This window comes from Nerophis ophidion, linkage group LG11 (assembly GCF_033978795.1).
Source record: "Nerophis ophidion isolate RoL-2023_Sa linkage group LG11, RoL_Noph_v1.0, whole genome shotgun sequence".
Lineage (NCBI taxonomy): Eukaryota > Metazoa > Chordata > Actinopteri > Syngnathiformes > Syngnathidae > Nerophis > Nerophis ophidion.
In genome coordinates this window covers 25721416-25746120 of record NC_084621.1, presented here as the reverse complement: position 1 = coordinate 25746120, position 24705 = coordinate 25721416, and the positions used below count along the sequence as shown (strand labels likewise).

General features: G+C 39.7%; 1 protein-coding gene across 7 annotated transcripts in view; it reads left to right on the top strand.

Annotated features, from left to right (window-relative positions):
- satb1b (SATB homeobox 1b) overlaps positions 1-24705 on the top strand; it is a 210205-nt gene that overhangs the window by 89511 nt on the left and 95989 nt on the right. For 5 of the 7 annotated variants that reach the window (XM_061915459.1, XM_061915464.1, XM_061915463.1 and 2 more), the window contains exon 5: positions 10374-10497. In XM_061915459.1, the coding sequence (XP_061771443.1) occupies positions 10374-10497 (124 nt within the window). The remainder of the gene's footprint in view (positions 1-10373; positions 10498-24705) is intronic. The other 2 variants (XM_061915462.1, XM_061915461.1) reach the window with 1 other exon arrangement.

The window sequence follows — 24705 nt, the reverse complement described above, 5'->3', positions numbered from 1 at the left end:
CAAATGTCTATTCTTGGTGTTGGATTTTATCAAATACATTTCCCCCAAAAACGCGACTTATACTCCAGTGCGACATATATGTTTTTTTTCCTTTTTTATTATGCATTTTCGGCAGGTGTGACGTATACTCCGGAGCGATTTATAATCCGAAAAATACGGTACGTGCAGCCTCTTGCAAAAAGGATTTACAATAACAATGTATTATTTGCCATTTACATGAGTATATAATTATTTCAAAATGAGTTAGACAAGGTCCTCATTGCCTGCTGACTTATTTTCCACCATAATTTACAAAATCTTTAAAATTCTTACAATGCTAATTCCTGGATTTTAGCATACAAACTGTATTTAGTAACAGTGGTTTTCTGAAGTGTTCCTGACCCCATGTGGTGATATCCTTTAGAGATTGATGTCGGTAACAGTGCCGTCTGAGGGATCGAAGGTCACGGTCCTTCAATGTTGGTTTCCGGCCATGCCGCTTACGTGGAGTGATTTCTCCGTTTTCTCTGAACCTTTTGATGATATTATGGACCGTAGATGTTGAAATCCCTAAATTTCTTGCAATTGCACTTTGAGAAACGTTGTTCTTAAACTGTTTGACTATTTGCTCACGCAGTTGTGGACAAAGGGGTGTACCTCGCCCCATCCTTTCTTGTGGAAGACTGAGCATTTTTTTGGGAAGCTGTTTTTATACCCAATACTGGCACCCACCTGTTCCCAATTAGCCTGCACACCTGTGGGATGTTCCAAATAAGTGTTTGATGAGCATTCCTCAACTTTATCAGTATTTATTGCCGCCTTTCCCAACTTCTTTGTCATGTGTTGCTGGCATCAAATTCTAAAGTTAATGATTATTTGCAAAGTTTGAACATCAAATATGTTGTCTTTGTAGCATATTCAACTGAATATGGGTTGAAAATGATTTGCAAATCATTGTATTCCGTTTATATTTACATCCGACACAATTTCCCAACTCATATGGAAACGGGGTTTGTAATTTGCAGACAAACTTTTTATTGGACAATGATGTAAGACCAACACTGATAATAAATCTCTGTTATCATGAATATATTAGATTATTTATACAGTAAGTTATATATATGAAAACAGATTACCTCCATGACTTTAATTCTAAGCCTTAATACATACATAAACAAGGAGTTTATGGATCTTTGAAACCGTCTCAGCAAATGACAGTGTTCACTTCTGTGAATGAAATACACGAGGGGAGGACGACTTTGTGTATTTTCGCGGGGACTGCAGGTTTAAAATAGAAACCCAGTTGCTTTGGCTATTTTAGGGAAAATGTTTTCCATAAAGTCTCACACAAAATCGACCGTCACCAACAAGATGCAATACCGCTAGATCAGACCTGGGCAAACTAAGACCCGGGGGCCACATGCGGCCCATTAAGCTTTTCAATCTGGCCCCCGGACATTCCCAAATAATTTTTTTAGATCTTTAAATAAAAAGTGTAGCTGCCATTATGATGTGCAGTGATGTTTTCTAATGTCCCTAAGTCTTGAACTATACAAAGTATTTCAATGGTTGGAATCTGTGCTTATGGATGATATACCAGTTACTATGGTTATCTAATTAGTTACTGTGGTAATCTAATTAATTACAATGGTCATGTACATCACAGCAGCTTAGGCGAGGCACCAAGCAGTGTGGGCGGGAAGCATTTCACAAGTTCTAAAGCTTAGTGATATATCAGATACATCAGATTGTTGGTGGGTTTATTTTGTACCCTTCACGTTCCTATTTCACTGTTTGTTGCATTTTTGTTGCGTTTCACTTGATTGTAAAATGTGTCCATCGACAGGGAGTGTGACTTTCATATTTTGTCAATATTCAGTGTTTTATCGTTCGTAGAAAAAAATTAAATTCCATTATGTTTTGTAAGGCGGTCTGTCATAACGTTTTTAGCATTCAATCATACATTATTGTGAGGTTTTGTATAAATGTTTTTAAAAATCGATATACCGGCCCCCAGACCCACTTTTTTTCTCTAATTGTGGCCCCCGAGTCAAAATAATTGCCCAGGCCTGCGCTACATCCTGCAGTGTCATTAGTCCACATAGTGTATATACTATCCATGCAGATGTGCAGCAGCACAGCACACACACACACACACACACACACACACACACACACACACACACACACACACAGAAAATTAACCAAGTGGCGCTGGTGTTGAACCCGTGCCAACCGCACGCTAACCCAGTCTTCTGCAGGCTCTCTGGGGATCTGCTCATACTTTTTTTTTTATATATATATTTTTTTTTAGGTCTACTGTACTACACGCCTTCCTTCCCTTTCTCCCCCATGCACCTTCATCAACAAAGACACACACACCCGGACACACACACACAGGCTCGATGCACATGAACATGTCCACCAGTCAGAATACAGAAGGCTGTGTTTATTTGCAGCATGCTGGCCTTGAATGCATGGATAGCCATCCTCCCTTCCCTCCTCCTCTTGTTCACTTCCGTCTCCCTTGAGGCTTTCTGGATGCTGCTGCAGTGTTCTGGAAAACCCACTCTGCTTGTGTGTGTGTGTGTGTGTTTGTGTGTGTGTGTGTGTGTGTGTGTGTGTGTGTGTGTGTGTGTGTGTGTGTGTGTGTGTGTGTGTGTGTGTGTGTGTGTGTGTGTGTGTCTAAGGTGTCTAAGGTGTCTTCCTATGGGCAGATGTTGGCCTTGACCATTAAATACTCTCCGGTTACCTTCTAACTTGTAAAGCTTCCAAATCACCAACTGGCAGATTTATAGACACACTCGCACGCACGCACGCACGCATGCACGCACGCACGCACGCACACGCACACACTTGTGTGCCATGCACTCGTCAACCCAATCTGTGATTAATTAATCCAATCATTAGTGCCAACATGCGGCATGTTTCTTAACTACAGCGGGTACCTAAGGGGGCGGGGCTTTAGACACAGTGCAGTGCGTTGATTGGCTGACAAAGAACGGTCACTCGCAGAAAGGGAACATAAGGAAGGTGTCCTCCATTATTGTTTCAGTTTGTGGCCTTTTCTTTCTTTTTAGAAGTCAGCACCGCGCACAATTTATTAATCGTTAAGAATTCTGTAGAGTAGGGCAGGGGTCCCCAAACTTTTTGACTCGGGGGCTGCATTGTGTTAAAAAAATTTAGCCGGGGGCCGGGCTACATATACATATATATATATATATATATACATATATATATATATATATATATATGTATATATATATATATATATATATATATATATATATATATATATATATATATATATATATATATATATATATGTATATATATATATATATATATGTATACGTTAGGTCAGGAAATAACTCAGAGGCTATTTCACCCCCACAAAACTGTTTCGCAGGTTTCCCTGCTCTTCAGGGGATTTTATAATAACATAGGCTCCAGCACCCCCCGCGACCCCGAAAGGGATAAGCGGTAGAAAATAGATGCATACAGTATATAATAAAATCTTCTGAAGAGCAGGGTAACCTGCGAAACAGGGGATTTTAAATTAAAATATATAATAAAATCCCCTGAAAAGCAGGGAAACCTGCAAAACAGGTTTGTAGTGATGAATTAGCCTCTGTGTTTTTTCCCGACCTAACGTATATTCGATTCTACCCCGGTATTGAGCAATGTATAACGGATAAACCACAGTAACCTTGTTTGTGTGTGTATATATATATATATATATATATATATATATATATATATATATATATATATATATATATATATATATATATATATATATATATATATACATATATCTATGTATATATATACATATATATTTGTATATATATATATATATAAATATATATATATACATATATATGTGTATATATGTATATATGTGTGTGTATATATGTGTGTATATATATATGTGTGTATATATATATATATGTGTATATATATATGTATATATATATATACATATATATACATATATATATACACACACAAACGAGGTTACTGTAAACAATATGAGAGAGTAACAAGCAGTATAAAATGGATTAGAAAGGACGGATTTAAAAACATTTAAAATACAATTTGAATTCAAATATTTTAACTTGGGACTTCCCGCGGGCCGGATTTTGGATGCTGACGGGCCGGATCCAGCCTGCGGCCCGTAGTTTGGGGACCCCTGCTGCAGAGTGTGCGGGAAAAAAAATGGAGTACAAGTCTCCAAGTACGCAGTATTTACATAGTTTTCTCCATACCACTCCACCTAACACCGTCAAAATGGTGCACAAGGTGCTGTTCAGGACAAACAAGGTAAAAAAAAGGAGGAAAAGGGGAATTGTGGTAAGAGTAAACAAGTAGGTTTTTAACTGAGATTTTAAAAGCTGTTAGGCAACTCAGGACTGAGTGAGTTCCATAACTTGGTGACGGATGCGGCAAAAGAACGATCGCCCCGTTCCAAAGAAATGTGCAAAGATGAGCGCAGATTGGTGGCGAACAGTTAAAATATTAGCCAAGTATGCTGGTGCCAGATCGTAAATGGTCTAATAAACAGAAAGAGGTCTCACTCTTTTTTTTTTTTAACAGTGGAATTAACTGAACACAGTTAATTCTTTTTTTTCTGTCATTCACAATCCTTGTATCGGTGGGTGCAAAGCAAGACACACACAGGAAACAAGGACAGAGAGCATCGCCACTAGTAAGAAGTTCCGCAAAGTAACACAAACTAGGAGGACAAAATAAGACTACAAAGCCAAATGTGTAGCTTTGTAGTAATCTTTCACCTTCAAATCAAATGGGCAATATGAGCCCATCAACATTAAGATGTTCAATATTTACATAAGTAAATGTTTTCCTTATAGAAATGAGAGTCCATTTTAAGATTTTGTTTTTATTTAGTACTTTTCAATTACAGTACAGTACAATTTCATATACTTTTGCAATATTATCATATAGTGTGATGACATTAAATTATAAAAACTGTTTAGTTTTTGTTGATTATTTCTTCAGTTTAGGAACGCAATGTAGACAAAAGCTCTGGGTCTGTCTGCATAAAGCCAACTATTATTTTAAAGTAAATTATTCCATTTAGTTCTAATGTGTGGCAATTTGAGACAAGAATATGTTGGATGTCAGTCTAAAAGTAACATGTTTCCTGAAAGTAGTTTTATGCATTTATATTTATTGAATGTATAAAAATCCAGAATCAAATCGCAATTGCAAAGATCACAATTATTTTGATTTTTTTTCAAAATCATGCATCATGCAGCCCTAAACCAACTTCCGTATTTTCTGCACTACAGCTTCCCACCGGTATATGAACCACACTACCTAAATAATAATAAGAAAAAAAAACATATATTAGCCACACCTAACTATAAACTGCAGATATGTATGTTGTGAAATTAGTTATTTACACAGAAATATTTTGTAAATGTTTATTTACATATTTTAATTGTTTCCAAACGGTGCCTGTCACACGGCAGTAAAACGGTTGATCAAACAAAACAGAACTAAAAGCTGCATTTATGTACGTTGTGAAATAAGTTATTCACACAGAAATATTTTGTAAATGTTTATTTACATACTTTAATTGTTTCCAAACGGTGCCTGTCACATGGCAGTAAAACGGCGGATCGAAGAAAACAGAAGTCGTCGTCATGGGCCCACTAGCTGCGGAAGCTAGCTCTCCATACAGCTAAACAGACTCAATAACTCCTCTGTGATGTTTTGATGAACTTACGAAACTGACACAATACAAAACGAATCCCATTGTAAGTTAATAATACTAACAGGGAGGCTCATAAAAACATTGTTAGCTAATCCTTCTAGCTGACCCACTAGCTGCGGAAGCTAGCTCTCCAATCAGTTAAACAGGCTCAATAACTTTACTGTGACGTTTTGGTGAATTTACTGAGGAATTTGCAAAACTGAAGAATAATCTCACTGTAAGTTAATAATACTAACACAGATGCTCGTAAACATTTTAGCATATTAGCTAATGCTAACAACGCTAACTTCATTGCATTACGATAGCACGTACATATATGCATAATAACACTCCTACAGGCATCTCACATGGGACGGTTTATTGGAAAACTTACAAACGTTGCTTGGAGTGATGACTGAAGAATCCAAACAAGTAGAAACGCTATGGACGATTAGAAGACAGAACTTGTCCAAAAGATGGTGCCATAGTATACAGAAAAACCCACCATTTAGGTGTCTTTGCATGTGTTTTATGAAAATATTTGCATTATGGCCGTCAGCTAAGAACAATCCATTAATTAGCCGCACAGTTTTATAAACCGAAGGGGTCAAAGCGTAGGAACAAAGTAGTGTCTCTTATTTGTAGTCATCCTTGTAATTTTTGCCTGCCCTTTATTATCACTCTTCTCTCCCCCGCCTTGCTGCCGATATACTGCTGGAAATATCTTGCCAGTAGTGCCTTAAATGTTTTGGCAGAACCCGGCGAGGCCGACTAGAAGGTAGACGTAACAGAAAATAATGGCGGCCACATGCAGCTGATGTATAATTCATGCATCAATCCAGCAGATGTGTTGTATAAAGTAATTAACTAATCAGAACAATCAGGGGAGGGAGAGAGAGAGAGAATATGAAAGAGGGGGAGGCAGAGAGAGGCAGTAATCTCCAGATGCATCTGCTTGATGCACCAAATGAAATCTGTCTGTCTTGGAGGGGCGCTTGCAGCAGGAAACATTCGAAGGGAGGTTGGGTCGGGGTGCACGAGTGCTCCCTTCTCTTTTTTTACAGCTCAGGCTGATACTGCACCCAGCTCAGAGTGCACACCACTGGCGTTTGCACATACTGGGAACTACCGTGCGGGACGACGCCATCAATTGTGGCTTTAAATTGAAATGATTGCAATGGAGAAGAACATACTTTCAATGTGGCGTCTTCACGCTGCATGGAGCTGATTCTGTTGACACACTCTGACTAAACACAGTCATACGGTCCCATACAACGTCCTATTATGTAATAGAATGCTGTTTTTATGGATTAAATGACAGAAATAATTGGTACACAATTGATTAAAAATAGAATTAATCCATCTAAATAATTAGCATTAAACCTCCCTTATCCTAATTGTACAGTAAACTCGTGTTTATCGCTGTTAATTGGTTCCGGGCTTGGCCGTGGTACAAACCCCGTTTATATATGAGTTGGGAAATTGTATTAGATGTAAATATAAACGGAATACAATGATTTGCAAATCATTTTCAACCCATATTCAGTTGAATATGCTACAAAGACAACATATTTGATGTTCAAACTGATAAAGTTTTTTTTTTTGCAAATAATCATTAACTTTAGAATTTGATGCCAGCAACACGTGACAAAGAAGTTGGGAAAGGTGGCAAAGAATACTGATAAAGTTGAGGAATGCTCATCAAACACCTATTTGGAACATCCCACAGGTGTGCAGGCTAATTGGGAAAAGGTGGGTGCCATGATTGGGTATAAAAACAGCTTCCCAAAAAATGCTCAGTCTTTCACAAGAAAGGATGGGGCGAGGTACACCCCTTTGTCCACAACTGTGTGAGCAAATAGTCAAACAGTTTATAAACAACGTTTCTTATTCATTGCAAGAAATTTAGGGATTTCAACATCTACGGTCCATAATATCATCAAAAGGTTCAGAGAATCTGGAGAAATCCCTCCACGTAAGCGGCATGGCCGGAAACCAACTTTGAATGACCGTGACCTTCGATCCCTCAGACGGCACTGTATCAAAAATCGACATCAATCTCTAAAGGATATCAGCACATGGGCTCAGGACCACTTCAGAAAACCACTGTCACTAAATACAGTTGGTCGCTACATTTGGAAGTGCAATTTTAAGCTTTACTATGCAAAGTGAAAGCCATTTATCAACAACATCCAGAAACGCCGCCAGCTTCTCTGGGCCTGAGATCATCTATGACGTACTGATGCAAAGTGGAAAATTGTTCGGTGGTCTCACGAGTCCACATTTCAAATAGTTTTTGGAAATATTCGACATCGTGTCATCCGGACCAAAGGGGAAGCGAACCATCCAGACTGTTATGGACGCAAAGTTCAAAAGCCAGCATTTGTGATGGTTTGGGGGTGCATTAGTGCCCAAGGCATGGGTAACTTACACATCTGTGAAGGCACCATTAATGCTGAAAGGTACATACAGGTTTTGGAACAACATATGCTGCCATCTAAGCGCCGTCTTTTTCATGGACGCCCCTGTTTATTTCAGCAAGACAATGCCAAGCCACATTCAGCTTGTGTTACAACAGCGTGGCTTCGTAAAAAAAGAGTGTGGGTACTTTCCTGGTCTGCCTGCAGTCCAGACCTGTCTCCCATTTAGGTGTTTTTTTTTTGGCGAATAATAATTAACTTAGAATTACATGGCTGCAACACGTGCCAAAGTAGTTGGGAAAGGGCATGTTCACCACTGTGTTACATCACCTTTTCTTTGAACAACACTCAATAAACGTTTGGGAACTGAGAAAACTAATTGTTGAAGCTTTGAAAGTGGAATTCTTTCCCATTCTTGTTTTATGTAGAGCTTCAGTCGTTCAACAGTCCAAGGTCTCCGCTGTCGTATTTTATGCTTCATAATGCACCACACATTTTCGATGGGAGACACGTCTGGACTGCAGGCGGGCCAGGAAAGTACCCGCACTCTTTTATTTCGAAGCCACACTGTCGTAACACGTGGCTTGGCATTGTCTTGCTGAAAGAAGCAGGGACGTCCATGAAAAAGACGGCGCTTAGATGACAGCATATGTTTTTCCAAAACCTGTATGTACCTTTCAGCAATAATGGTGCCTTCACAGATGAGCAAGTTACCCATGCCTTGGGCACTAATGCACTCCCATAAGTGTTTTATGAGCATTCCTCAACTTAATCAGTATTGCCACCTTTCCCAACTTATTTGTCACGTTTTGCTGGCATCAAATTCTAAAGTTAATGATTATTTGCAAAAAAAAACAAAAAACATGTTTATCAGTTTGAACATCAACTATGTTGTCTTTGTAGCATATTCAACTGAATATGGGTTGAAAATGATTTGAAAAATCATTGTATTCCGTTTATATTTACATCTAACACAATTTTCCCAACTCATATGGAAACGGGGTTTGTAATTAGATGACCAAAGTAACGAGTATATCATGCAGATTCCAAGCATTGAAAGACTCATTAGAAAACATAATTGCATATCATAATGGCAGACACACTTTACATCTTAAATATCTAAAACAATTTTTTGGGAGTGTCCGGCGGGCCAGCCTGAAAAGCTTAACAGGCCGCATGCGGCCCACAGGCCTTAATTTGCCGAGGTCTGCCCCATATGATCGACACCATGTTTGTTTACAAAGAATTTGACTATAAAAGGAGCGCTTGATTTGCTCATCCTAACACACTTCATGTACATCACATAATGGGTAATTTTGCCTCATTGGGGAGTTTTTTTTATTTATTTTAATTTTACTGTTATTTGCTTTAATGGTATGAGGCCATTGTTAATAATTAACCGTCCAATATTTTTGTGTACCCTTAATTTTATTTAATAATACAATTGGATTCATACACTATATTGCACTGAGAAGGCATCACTAAACATTTATTCACCGGACGCAGGGTGCGGCAAGTGTCTTGCCCAAAGGCGCAACGGCAGTAACTGGGCTGGAAAGAGCGAGGTTCGCACCTGCTCTACCTCCTGAGCCCCTTCCTTTTGTTACTTCAATCATATTGTACTGGGCGCTTATCCAACATCATACTATAGCCAGGCTCTATGGTTATCATCCCATTTTTTACTGTCACTGGCACAAACACATCCATGCTGTATTTTTCTTCTCTCTTCTTAAAATATTCCCCAATTGGAATAATCCAATGTAACACAATTGAGGCCTTCTTATTTTTTTTTAATTACTTTTGTGCGCTAATTGGCTGACTAAAAGGCAATTAATTGCTAACTTTTGAGGAATTTTTACTCATTTCGTTGTTTTGCACAAGGAATGGTTCTCAGATGAATTTGGAGTAATTGTTAGTGGCAAGCGCGTGTGTTTTTATCGTTTAATGTTTCTGGCACAAAGCGTTCAAAGTCAAATGTTGCGAGTTGATGGGATTGTAGAACACCCCCCCCCACTCACACACACACATATTAAAGATTGGCGCTATTACGCCAGATATCGGGGAATGGTCCGAACATTTAAATGAAGATGAAATCATTTTAGGACATTGAATTGTGGCTGCTATAATTCAGTTCCAGATAAGATCAGTGCTATCCGTCCTATCTCTCCGCTTTTCATCTGAATTGTTTCTCATTACTCCTGTCTCCCTCCCTCTGACCCCCCACCCCCCATCCTCCCACCCTCTCTCCGCAGTTGTCCTAAGCTGGAGGACCTTCCACCTGAGCAGTGGAGCCACTCTACAGTAAGAAACGCCCTCAAGGAGTTACTCAAAGACATGAATCAGAGCTCTCTGGCTAAAGAATGTCCCTTATCACAGGTGCTGAAGCCCGGTCTACTTGTTACTCCCCCCCTTAGCAAACAATGAGAACGAAAAATTGCCCAACTTTGCTGCCATGCACCGTTATTTATACCTCCTTATATTCTTGACGACTTATCAAATGCCCTGAGCTTGATCTGGTGGGTTTGCAAAAATCAGCACGGTCGATAATAGACTTAGACTTAGACAAACTTTAATGATCCACAAGGGAAATTGTTCCACACAGTAGCTCAGTTACAATGATGGAATGTGTAAGGATGGAAAGGACAATGCAGGTATAAATAGACTAAATATAGCGATGTAAAAATATAACATATATACGTAATATTTACATAATATATGTACAGTATATTATATATTAGGGGTGTAACGGTACACAAAAAATTCGGTTCGGTACGTACCTCGGTTTAGAGGTCACGGTTCGGTACAGTAAGAAAACAACAAAATATACATTTTTGGTTATTTAAATTTACCAAATTTGTAAGCAATGGCATAGCATACATACAGTGGGGCAAAAAAGTATTTAGTCAGCCACCGATTGTGCACGTTTTCCCACTTAAAATTATGACAGAGGTCTGTAATTTTCATCATAGGTACACTTCAACTGAGAAAGACGGAATGTGAAAAAAATATCCAGAAATTCACATCGTAGGAATTTTAAATAATTTATTTGTAAATTATGGTGGAAAATAATTATTTGGTCAACCATTCAAATCTGTCACTGATGGAAGGAAGTTTTGGCTCAAAATCTCACGATACATGGCCCCATTCATTCTTTCCTTAATACGGATCAATCGTCCTGTCCCCTTAGCAGAAAAACAGCCCCAAAGTATGATGTTTCCACCCCCACGCTTCACAGTAGGTGTGGTGTTCTTGGGATGCAACTCAGTATTCTTCTTCCTCCAAACACGAGTTGAGTTTAAACCAAAAAGTTCTATTTTGGTTTCATCTGACCACATGACATTCTCCCAATCCTCTGCTGTATCATCCATGTATCCATTTTGGTATAAAATCAACGTGTTTGGAGGAAGAATAATACTGAGTTGCATCCTAAGAACACCATACCTACCGTGAAGCACGGGGGTGGAAACATCATGCTTTGGGGCTGTTTTTCAGCTAAGGGGACAGGACGATTGATCCGTGTTAAGGAAAGAATGAATGGGGCCATGTATCGTGAGATTTTGAGCCAAAACGTCCTTCCATCAGTGAGAGATTTGAATGGTTGACCATTTTCCACCATAATTTACAAATAAATTATTTAAAATTCCTACAATGTGAATTGGATGCAAAGGATTCTGGGTATTTGTTGTGTTCCATTTATGTTGTGTTACTGTAAGGATGTTCTCCCGAAATGTGTTTGTCATTCTTGTTTGGTGTGGGTTCACAGTGTTGCGTGTATTAGTAAGAGTGTTAAAGTTGTTTATATCACAACCTTCAGTGTAAACTGTATCACCCAGTATGCCTTCCAATCTCGTACGTGTATCTGCGGAAGCCACATACAACGTGTTGCTGGACTGGCAAGCAGTTTGTATATGTTGTAGAAGATATATGTGTATATATATATATATATATATATATATATATATATATATATACACATATATCTATCTCCTGATGATTGAGGGAACCCCTCATGAAACAGTTCTGTAGAGATGAAGTAGTCTTGTGATTTTTCCCACACACACACATATATATATATATATATATATATATATATATATATATATATATATATATATATGTGTGTGTGTTTCCTAGGTGTGTTGCCGTAGTCAAGAAGTAGTCTTTGCCATCTAGTTAAATGGGCCAGTCTTGTCTTTTTATAAATCCTACAAATTATTTATACTGTAAGTATTGTACTTAGTGCACACCAGCTGTTTGATTGTCACGAGCATCTTCGTTCTAGTTTTCATTACTGCATTTGGAGGTGTTGTAATCGCTACGTTAAAATCGCTAATGCTAATCAGAAGCATGTTTATGATACATACAATGTAACTTAACACCGAAATGGCGCATTTTTGAAAAAGTGGGGTCTTACTTTTGAGTGCTTTCTACCAGGCATGTTTGCTTTGTTGGCATGGAAACTTGCAACGCTACCAAGAGCTAGTTTGTTAGTTCCGCCAAGTGGTTGTTGGTGCAACACAATTATTAAAATTGATTTTAACTGTGTGATTTTACGTGAATCTTTACCTACTTCTACAACGTACAGAATTTGTTTTAAATTCATATAACAGTACCAAAACAGAGGTCTTTTTTGAATCAGACATAAATTAAATCGTACAAATCGTACAACATTTTTTTCCCCATAAGAAGTAATGTAAAGTGAATAAATTTTTTTCACTTTTAGACACACAGATATGAACACAGACACATTTTATAGCGAATAATTATAGATTTACATGCATTAAACAATGTGAAATAAATACAAATGATGAATTAAATGCAGACATCCATCCATTTTCTTCTGCTTATCCGAAGTCGAGTCGCGGGGGCAGCAGCCTAAGTAAAGAAGCCCAGACTTCACTCTCCCCAGCCACTTCGTCCAGCTCCTCCTGGGGGATCCCGAGGTTTTCCCAGGCCAGCCAGGGGACATAGTCTTTCCAATGTGTCCTTGGTCTTCCCCGTGGCATCCTACCGGTCATACATGCCCTAAACACGTCCAGAGGGAGGCGTTCGGGTGGCATCCTGAGCAGATGCCCGAACCACCTCATCTGGTTCCTCTCAATGTGGAAGAGCAGCGGCTTTACTCTGACCTCCTCCCGGATGACAGAGCTTCTCACCCTATCTCTAAGGTTCATAACCACAACGGATTGATACAGCGTCCGCATTACTGAACACGCCGCACCGATCCGCATGTCGATCTCACAATCCACTCGTGAACAATACTCCTAGGTACTTGAACTCCCCCACTTGGGGCAATACATTAATATTTAAAACCGTTTTTGGTTTTATGAGAGACTGTGCTATGAAAAAAATTGGGTGGCGCTTTTAAATGTAATCTTTTTTTCTTATCGTCTTGATCGAAATTCTGCCACTCGGAACTTTCTTTGGCCCTATGTTGGATTATTTTGCAGTCATACTCATAAAAACAAACAACAACAAAAAAATAGAATCACCAAGAAGTAGATTCTATGTTTGGGAACTCCATTCTGCGGCCATGTTTGGCGATTTATAGGGGAAATCCGAATACTAGGAAAAGTATGGCGTAGGAAAATTGACTGAAGCACGGTATTGATCATCACTCTCGCTGCATTGTGATATGTAATATGTGATCAAATACTGTAGTGATAGTGTATCAGGAGGTAAAACCCAAACCTTATGTATACAAAGTTTTTGTGTGTGTGTGTGTGTGTGTGTGTGTGTGTGTGTGTGTGTGTGTGTGTGTGTGTTTAGTGTCGCAGTGGACGGGTTTGTGTCAGCTGGGAGCATATATTGTCCTAACAGGCTCTGTAGTCACTATATCATGGTGGCAGCTCTGGACTGCATGCAATGAAATGGCTGTATATCTCTCACAGGGACCAGTAAACTGTGTGTGTGTGTGTGTGTATGTGTGTGTGTGTGTGTGTGTGTGTGTGTGTTTGTGTGTGTGTGTGTGTTACAATGCAAAGTTAGTGCAACGCATATAAATGTGCACAAGGTGTGTGAGTCCAAGCTGTATTTCATTGTGTTGTCAGTGTGTTTAAATCCAAATGTGCGCGCAGCCAGATCCGCTCTCAGGCCCGCGTATGGTCACCTGGAGACCCTCCGGCGCGTGCACGGGCGCCTGTGTGTGTATGCCCGAGCATTGCTGCGGTTGTGTATTTATGTGTTTAGCCGGGCATGAGTTGTGCGCTGATGATGTAAAGAGTCCCTGGGTGGCGTTCAGGCAGAGCCCAGCCCAGTCTGGTAATCACCCTGTTTACGGTCCATATGTGAAGAAGGCTCAGAAGAGAGAGCGCAAACACACACACGCATTATCACATACACACCAATTTTAAATTAAATTGAAGATTGCTTCGGTTCTCCAGTGAGGCTGAAAGATGATCTGGAAAATATCTTCAACTGTCCTTTTTCATTAACCTAACAATATGCTTCTTCCTGCGTCTCTGTGCTGTCTCCGGACACTTTCTAATATTTATTTTACCGACTCGTGAAGCTTATCAGTCAAAAGTCAGCATTATGTTCTTTGGAAATGTTAGTGTTGATTAAACAGTGCATATATTTCGTATCCAAGCCTTTTATTTCCGGGTACTTTATGGCATACTTGCCAACCCTCCCGATTTTCCCGGTAGACTCCCAAATTTTAGTGCCCCTCCCGAAAATCTCCTGGGGCAAGCATTCTCCCGATTTCCGCCCGGACAACAATATTGGCAAAGCCTTTAGCGTCCTCTCTCCCCTATTATATATGTCTACGTTATCCATAGGTTTATCTATAACCCATAAAGTAGGCAGGCACGGAGCTATTTCTCAGCGTGTGCTTATTCCAGCCGGCACGTTAATACACTGACACACAACGTCCGGATTCCCATCATGCATTGCTTCAAAACTACGGCAAGTAGTAATGTCCAAAAACATAACAGAGACGAAGCAGAAGAACAAAGAGGAGACATGGCGACGACGAGTAGGACGAAGAAGTACGCTTGCAAGTTCCAAAATAATTGGAAAAAAAAATTAAGTTCATCCAGGACAGCTCGAAGGCGAAGGGGTATCCTGCCTTGAAATTTTGTAGATCAGAATTTTATGTGTGTGTATATGTATAAATTAAATAAATGAACACTGAAATTCAAGTATTTCTTTCATATATATATATATACATATGTGTGTGTATACATATATATATATATATATATATATATATTGTATATATATATATATACATATGTATACATATATATATATATGTGTGTATACATATATATTTATATATATATATAAACAGTATAAATGTGTATATATATATATATAAACAGTATAAATGTGTGTATATATATATGTATATATATATGTGTATGTGTATGTATGTACAGTATATATATGTATGTATTTTACATGTATATATATATATATATATGTATATATATATATATATATATATATGTATATATATATATATATATATATATATATATATAATAAATACTTGAATTTCAGTGAATTCTAGCTATCAATGTCCCGAATTCGGAGGCAAGTATGCTTTATGGTGGAAACAAAACGTCCTATTTTTCGTTATTATTCAGAGAGAACAGCTTGTTTGTATCTTAAGTGCTATACCCACATGGGGTCATGCTTTGTTTTGATATCACACCTTTATCACCTACACATGTCCACCTGCTTCTACCGTGGCGGCGTTTGACATCTGCCATCTCGGCAAGGTTGTCCGCGGTCTGCTGTGCTGCAATTTAACGCGTTAGTCTTCTGTTACGCTGACCTACGGGTGTGAGGTAACCCCGTTTGATATAAGGAGGCAGATAGGGCTGCACGGTTTTGAGAATAAAAAAAACCCTAATTGCGATTTTTCTCTCCAAGTTACGATTTCACATGCGATTTTTTAATATTTTATATTAGTGTTACCAATATCAATACTTTAGTACCGGTACCAAATTGCATTTTGATACTTTTCGGTAGAGATGTCCGATAATATCAGACTGCTGATTATATCACCCAATAAATGCTTTAAAATGTAATATCGGAAATTATCGGTCTCGGTTTCAAAAAGTAAAATGTATGACTTTTTAAAACGCTGCTGTACGGAGTGGTACGCTGACGTAGGGAGAAGTACAGAGCGGCAATAAACCTTAAAGTCACTGCTTTGCGTGCCGGCCCAATTACTGAATATCTACGTCTTTTGACACACACAAGTAAATGCAAGCATACTTGGTCAACAGCCATACAGGTCACACTGAGTGTGGCCGTATAAACAACTTTAACACTGTTACAAATATGCGCCACACTGTGAACCTACACCAAACAAGAATGACAAACACATTTCGGGAGAACATCTGCACTGTAACACAACATAAACACACTACAGAACAAATACCCAGAACCCCTTGCAGCACTAGGGACGCTAAAATATACACCCCCCACCTCAACCTCCTCATGCTTTCCCAAGTTCCAAGCTGCTGTTTTGAGGCATGTTAAAAAAAATAATGCAATTTGTGACTTCAATAATAAATATGGCAGTGCCATGTTGGCATTTTTTTTACATAACTTGAGTTGATTTATTTTGGAAAACCTTGTTACATTGTTTTATGCATCCAGCGGGGCATCACAACAGAATTAGGCATAATAGTGCGTTAATTCCTCGGTATCAGTTGATGTCGGAATCTGTAATTAAGACTTGGACAATATCGGTATATTGGATATCGGCAAAAAAGCCATTCAACTTTAACTGAAATGATAGTTAAAGTTATTTTTTCACACAACTTTGTCTCCCTCTTGTTAGCGAGTGGCATCATAGCTCAGTTTTGGTAGAGCGGCCGTGCCAGCAACTCGAGAGTTCCAGGTTCGAACCCCACTTCCGCCATCCTAGTCACTGCCGTTGTGTCCTTGGGCAAGACACTTTACCCACCCGCCCCCAGTGTCACCCACACTGGTTTAAATGTAACTTAGATTTTGGGTTTTACTGTATAAAGCACTTTGAGTCAGTAGAGAAAAGCGCTATATGAATATAATTCCCGTCACTTCAAAGTAGAAGAAGACAGTAGTCTTACAGAGGCTGTGTCCGCATCCTCCCTCTGCATATCCGACATCAAATCTAAGCTTTAAATGCTCGTGTATAACAGATGTACTGCCATTAAAACAATGTCCGCTTTGCAAAACCAGCAAGGTATTCATGTTTTTCACAAGAAATATCACTGGCGTTGTTTTTGCAAGTGACCGAAAAAACACGACTATTGTCGACATATATAAATATCTGAGACAAATGTTATTGTCGACTCATCGTTACAGCCTTAATTAAAATGCAATAACGAGTGAAGAAGATTTGTTACTTTTAGACCGTCTATCAACCATTTTACAATTATATGCAATTATTGACTTTAAAAATATTTGGCTTTATGCAGTTATACTCCGAGCTTTTTGTCTACATCAGGGGTCGGCAACCCAAAATGCTGAAAGAGCCATATTGGACCACAAATAAAAAAAATAAAATCTGTCTGGAGCCGCAAAAAATTAAAAGCCGTTTATAAGTGTTATAATAAAGGCAAGACGTGACATAAGTGTCTATATTAGCCTACTATCAAAATGACTTTGTCGCAGGTTGACACAAATCTTCATTGACAGGAATGTTGAAATACAATATTTATTTTAACCATTGGAACATTGGAAAACATTAGTAAAGCAGATGCTTCTCAGAGGGTGAGATAACGTTTAGATATTACTGGCTTAGAATGGCCAATGGTACAAGTTAAAGAAAATGGCGGGCGGTCTTCTTCGAATGGATTTATAACAATCAATGCAAGCTGAAATGAAGGCCATATTACATATAGATAATGTCATTAAAAATGTAGATATAAATAAATAGAAAGAGGACATAGGAAATTAAATGAGCTCAAAAATACATACAAGTGAGGTATAATGATGCAATATGTACATCCAACTATCCTAAATAGCATGTTAGCATTGATTAGCTTGAAGTCATGCACTGACCACATATGCCTGATTAGCACTCCACACAAGTCAATAACATCAACAAAGCTCACATTTGTGCATTCACACACAGCATAAATAGTTTGGTGGACAAAACGAGACAAAGAAAGAGTGGCGTAAAACTAGAAAGTTGTACATGTATACAAACTCCGGTGAGTTCAAAGACTGCCAAAATTATAAGGACAAAACGTCACTCGCCAAATACTCTCATCAGAAATGCATGTTTAATATAAATAGTAGGGTTTTCCTCCTAAAGAAACCCTATTAAAAAAAAATATATTTTTTCCCAATTTTTCTATTTTCATACATTTTTGAAAAACTCCAGGGAGCCACTAAGGAAGCGCTATGCGGCTCTCGAGCCGCAGGTTGCAGACGCCTGGTCTACATCATGCTCGTAAACTGAAGAAATAACCAATAAACGTGTTTATAATGTAATGTAATCATAATGTATAAAAGTATACAAACATTTATCCGTCATTACTGCAGAATCGTTTACCATTGTACTGTAATTGGGCAGTAAATAACTTTGTTACCCTAAACCAGGGGTCGGCAACCCAACACGTTAGCCATATTGGACCAAAAATACAAAAAAACAAATCAGTCTGGAGCAGCAAAAAGTTAAAAGCCTTATGTAAGTGTTATAATGAAGGCAACACATTAAGTAAGTGTCTCAGATGGTTAGATAACTCCTGGAAATGATTGGCTTAATTATGTGCCTAAAAAAACAAGTTAAAGGAAAGGACAGGCTGTCTTCTTCTAATGAATTTATTACAATCCTTACAAGCTGGTTAACGTTTGCTGTGGTCTGGAACAACATGGCACACAATCAGAAATGCAGCCGATATTACATACGGATAATTTGTCATGATACATGCAAATATGAATTAAAATACACGCAGGGCATACATAAAGGAAATTAAATGAGCTCAAATATACCTACAAACGAGGCATGATGATGCAATATGTACACACAACTAGCCTAAATAGCACGTTAGCCTGGATCAGTAGCATTCCACGCAAGTCAATAACATCAACAAAGCTCACCTATGTGTATTCACGCACAGCATAAAAAGTTTGGTGGACAAAATGACACAAAGAAGGCAGCGACGGAGATAGTTGTACACTATACCAACTATGGTGAGTTCAAGGACCGCCAAAATTAGTAGGACGAAATGGCACTGGCCAAATATTGTCATCAAGTATAAACACAAACATATTAAACAGTGGGCTTTATAACAATTAGGAAGGTTTGTGTCATGTTTGTCCTGCTACTGAAACATTATTAAACAACAAATATATTTTTCCCCCAATCATTTTCCATTTTTGAAAAAGCTCCAGGGAGCCATTAGGGCGGTGCTAAAGAGGGACCCGCGGGTTGCTGACCCCCGTCCTAAACAAACAAACAAACAAACAAGTTTTTATGAACTTTCATTTCCGTAGGCAACAATTTAACTTAAATAAATATGGAACGTCTTAAAGTGCATTGTTTTTGTTGCCATAACGGCATTCTCGTCGTCCGTGTTGATGGGCTCATATTACCCATCCGACTTGAAGCGGAAATATTCCCACAACGGGACATTTGGCTTTTGTAATCATATTTTTCCCCCTAACTTTTCACTAGCGAGTAGTGAGGTTCTCTTACCGTGCAGTCTGTGCGTTCATCAATGCGTTCATCCATCCATCCATCCATTTTCTACCGCTTCTCCTGTTTGGGGTTGGAGGGGGGTTGCTGGAGCCTATTTCAGCTACATTCGGGCGGAAGGCGGAGTACACCCTGGACAAGTCGCGACCTCCTCACAGGGCCAACACAGATAGACAGACAACATTCACATTCACATTCACACACTAAGGCAAATTTAGTGTTGCCAATCAACCTATCCCCAGGTGCATGTTTTTGGAAGTGGGAGGAAGCCGGCCGGAGTACCCGGAGGGAACCCACGCAGTCACGGGGAGAACATGCAAACTCCACACAGACAGATCCCAAGCCCGGGATTGAACTCAGGACGACTTAGGACCTTCATATTGTGAGGCACATGCACAAAACCCTGTTCCACCGTGCTGCCTATATATATATATATATATATATATATATATATATATATACATATATATATATATATATATATATATATATATATATATATATATATATATTTATATATGTGTGTATGTGTATATATGTGGCAGAGGGGTAAGTGCGTCTGCCTCACAATACGAAGGTCCTGAGTAGTCAGGGTTCAATCCTGGGTCCGGGATATTTCTGTGTGGAGTTTGCATGTCCTCCCCGTGAATGCGTGGGTTCCCTCCGGGTACTCCGGTTTTCTCCCACTTCCAAAGACATGCACCTGGGGATAGGTTGATTGGCAACACTAAATGGTCCCTAGTGTGTGAATGTGAGTGTGAATGTTGTCTGTCTATCTGTGTTGGCCCTGCGATGCGGTGGCGACTTGTCCAGGGTGTACCCCGCCTTCCGCCCGATTGTAGCTGAGATAGGCGCCAGCGCCTCCCGCGACCCCAAAGGAAATAAGCTGTAGAAAATGGATGGATGGATGGATGGATGGATATATACAGGACTGTCTCAGAAAATTAGAATATTGTGATAGTCCTTTATTTTCTGTAATGCAACTAAAAACATGAAAATGTCATACATACTGGATTCATTACACATCAACTGAAATATTGCAAGCCTTTTATTATTTTAATATTGCTGATTATGGCATACAGCTTAAGAACACTCAAAAATCCTATCTCAAAAAATTTGAATATTTCCTCAGATCAAGTAAAAAAAAAGGATTTATAACAGCAAAACAAAATCAAACATTTGAAAATGTCAATTAATGCACTCAGTACTTGGTTGGGAATCCCTATGCACGGATTACTGCATCAATACGGCGTGGTATGGAGGCAATCGGCCTGTGGCATTGCTGAGGTGTTATGGATGCCCAGGATGCTTCAAAAGCGGCCTTTAGCTTATTTGCATTATTGGGCCTGGTGTCTTTCAGCTTCTTCTTCCCAAAAACCCACACATTCTCTATGAGGTTCAGGTCAGGGGAGTTGGCAGGCCAATGGAGGACAGTAATGCCATGGTCAGTACACCAGTTACTGCTGGTTTTGGCACTGTGGACAGGTGCCAGATCATGCTGGAAAATGAAATCATCATCTCCATAGAGCTTTACAACAGATGGAAGCATGTACACAGCTGCATTGACTCTGGACCTGATGAAACACAGTGGACCAAAACCAGCAGCTGACATGGCTCCCCAAACCATTGCTGACTGAGGGAGCTTCCGTTGTCCAGAGTTCAGGAGTGGCTTGACCATGGGAATACGGCTATTGAAGCTGTGTCTGTTGAAAAGCTCTATGGAGATGATGCTTTCATTTTCCAGCATGATCTGGCACCTGTCCACAGTGCCAAAACCATGTATATATATATATATATATATATATATATATATATATATATATATATATATATATATATATATATATACACGGCCCTTGCATGCTTTCTCCGTAGAAAAGGTTAGCCCCTACTCCATATTTTCTGAGGCAAATAAAGCGTTACATCAAGTTACACCTGTTTATATTGTAGCTATAAATGTTCATGAATGGTACGAGGGCGTTAATGTGATGTACACATTTAGCCGTGGCCATCAGGGGCTTAAAAGATGGTAATCCTGCTTCTTCATTCAGCCAATCAGATGGGGCTCTCTGGTTGGTACCAAGCTTGGCAGGCCCCCTTGCCCACGTTCACAGAAACTATGGCAACAAACGAGCCCCCCCCCCCCCCCCTTCACACACACACACACACCCACATACACACACACACACACACACACACACACACACACACACACACACACACACACACACACACACACTTCGCCCTCTGCCATTTTCGCCCCCCAGCTTACCCACTCACTGCGAGGCCCCCAATGCACCAGCTGCAAACAGTCATCAAAATGGCATCTTACCATGCCAGTGTGTGCATGCATGTATGTTGGGGGGGAGGGGGCGGGTCATTCCAGTTGAGGTGGATGGCGTAATTGAGCTGTGTGTGTGTGTGTTTCAGATTTTGGCGAGTTCACAAATGGGATGCACTTTTACTCCCTCGGCTGACTTGTGTGTGTCCAGTTGGGTTGATCCGTGCAGGGCTTTATTTTTACTTCTATGGCACATTTTGCTAGTCGACAATAACACACGCAGACCCACTAAGCCACATGCACGCACACACACACACACACACACACACACACACACTGTACACTTCCTGTCTCCTTTGACGGGAGTAGAGTAGACGCTGGGGCCCGATAGTCACCCAGTGTCACTTCCTGGTCCTGCCGATAAGCTCTGGTGTGCGGCAGATAGCCATCACCGAGAGGGTGCGCGCATGCACATGCCACACGCACCCACACACAGGTGCAGAGCCATGTTACCTGTTGACACCCCCATACCCGGCCGGGGTCGCCCGATCTCAATGGCATCCCAGGAGCACCGCAGGGTCCCCGTTAAGTGCCCGCTTTTTATGTGTGTATTGTTTGGCGCACACAAACGCGCAGAAGCCCCCCTGTGGGCGAGAAAGAAAGTGATGTATTGAGGGAGAAGGCTGATTAATGAGCAGCATTTATTAGAACATCTGTGTCAAAGATGGCGGAGAAGGCTGAGCGAGCTAGAGAAAGGATGGAGAGAGAGAGAGAGAGAGAGTGAGAGAGAGAGAGAGAGAGAGAGAGAGAGAGAAATAGAGAGAGAGAGAGAGAGAGAGAGAGAGAGTCTGCTTCTAGTTTGTTGCCTGGAGCCTCCTTAGCCCACATATACTGTAAATAAAACATAGACGGCTGCAGGGGAGGAGGAGTTCATTATGAGAAATGTGTCTCTCTTCCATGGAAGACCGACAATATCCATGCCTGAAAGTGCGCAGGTAGCGGAGGAAAAGCTACAAACGTTTAACACAGCTTCAAAAGCGAAATAAGTTTCTCCTTATACCAATACGAGATGAATGCAAAATAAAGAACCTCTTCATGCATAAATGTATGATCCATTAAAAAAGGAATACTTTTGTCTTTCTAACCTTCAACTCAACTTTCCCCAAATGAAGGCTTTTCAAATATAAGAGGCTGTTTCGTAATACTATCGCTTGTCCAAATGTGTTTCATCCAGCTCGTATTGAACAAACTCGCCCCAGCTCCTTTGCTCCTTTTGCACCATCTGCATCCTCCCAGCAGTATTGCAGGCTAATTCCCCGAAAGTGTCACCACGTGCATTGATTCTTCATATGTTACACGATACACCTACTCGTTGTCCAGTAAATGCTGCATCTTAGCAGAGCTGTAGTAGGCTGCGTTGCAATCACTGACCTTAGGTAGCCACTGGTAGGGTAGTAGTTCACATAGCTGACATGGGGTCAGAAGGTTCACGAAGGTAGATTAGGGTGGAAAGTAAAAGAAGGTAGATAAATGTTGAAGAAGGTAGGCAAATGTTAAAGAAGCTAGACACATGTAGAAAAAGGTAGACACATGTAGAAGAAGGTAGAAGAAGGTAAAGAAATGTTGAATAAGTTAGTCAAGGGTCGAAGAAAGTAGACTAAGGTGGAATTAGGTCGAACATAAAAGAATGTTCAAGGTGGAACAAAGTAGTAGAAGGTAGCAGGTAAAGGATAGTAGCTGCCAGAAGAATGTAGAAGGAATATGGTAAAAGAAGGTAACGGTAGAAGATAGTAGAACGTGGAATAAGGAAGCGGGTAGAAGAAACTAGCAGGCATAGGATGGTAGGTGATAGAGGAAAGTAGAAGGAATATGGTATAACAAGGTAGCTGGTAGAAGATGGTAGACTGTAGAATAAGGTAGATGCATGTAGAAGAAGGTACACACATGTAGACAAAAGTTGAAGAACAAGCTAGTCAAGGGTCAAAGAAAGTAGACTAAGGTGGAATTAGGTAGAACATACAAGAATGATGAAGGTAGAACAAAGTAGTAGAAGGTAGCAGGTAAAGGAGGGTAGTTAATAGAAGAATGTAAATGGTAAATGGGTCGTACTTGTATAGTAAAAGAAGGCAGCTGGTAGAAGATGGTAGAATGCAGAATAAGGTAGACACGTGTAGAAGAAGGTAGACACATGTAGAAGAAGGTAGACACATAAAGACAAAGGTAGAAGAAGGTAGACGAATGTAGAATACGTTAGTCAAGGGTCTAAGAAAGTAGAATAAGGTGGAATTAGGTAGGACATAGAAGCATGTTGAAGGGACTACAAAGTAGTAGAAGGTAGCAGGTAAAGGATGGTAGCTGATAGAAGAATGTAGAAGAAATATGGTAAAAAAAAAAGTGACTGGTAGAAGATGGTCGAACGTAGAATAAGGAAGCTGGTAGAAGAAAATAGCAGGCAGAGGATGGTAGCTGATAGAAGAATGTAGAAGAAATATGGTATAAGAAGGTAGCTGGCACAAAATGGTAGAATGGAGAATAAGGTAGACACATGTAGAAGAAGTTAGACACATGTAGACAAAGGTTGAAGAGTTAGTCAAGGGTCAAAGTAAGTAGAAGCATGTTGAAGGTAGAACAAAGTAGTACAAGGTAGCAGGTAACG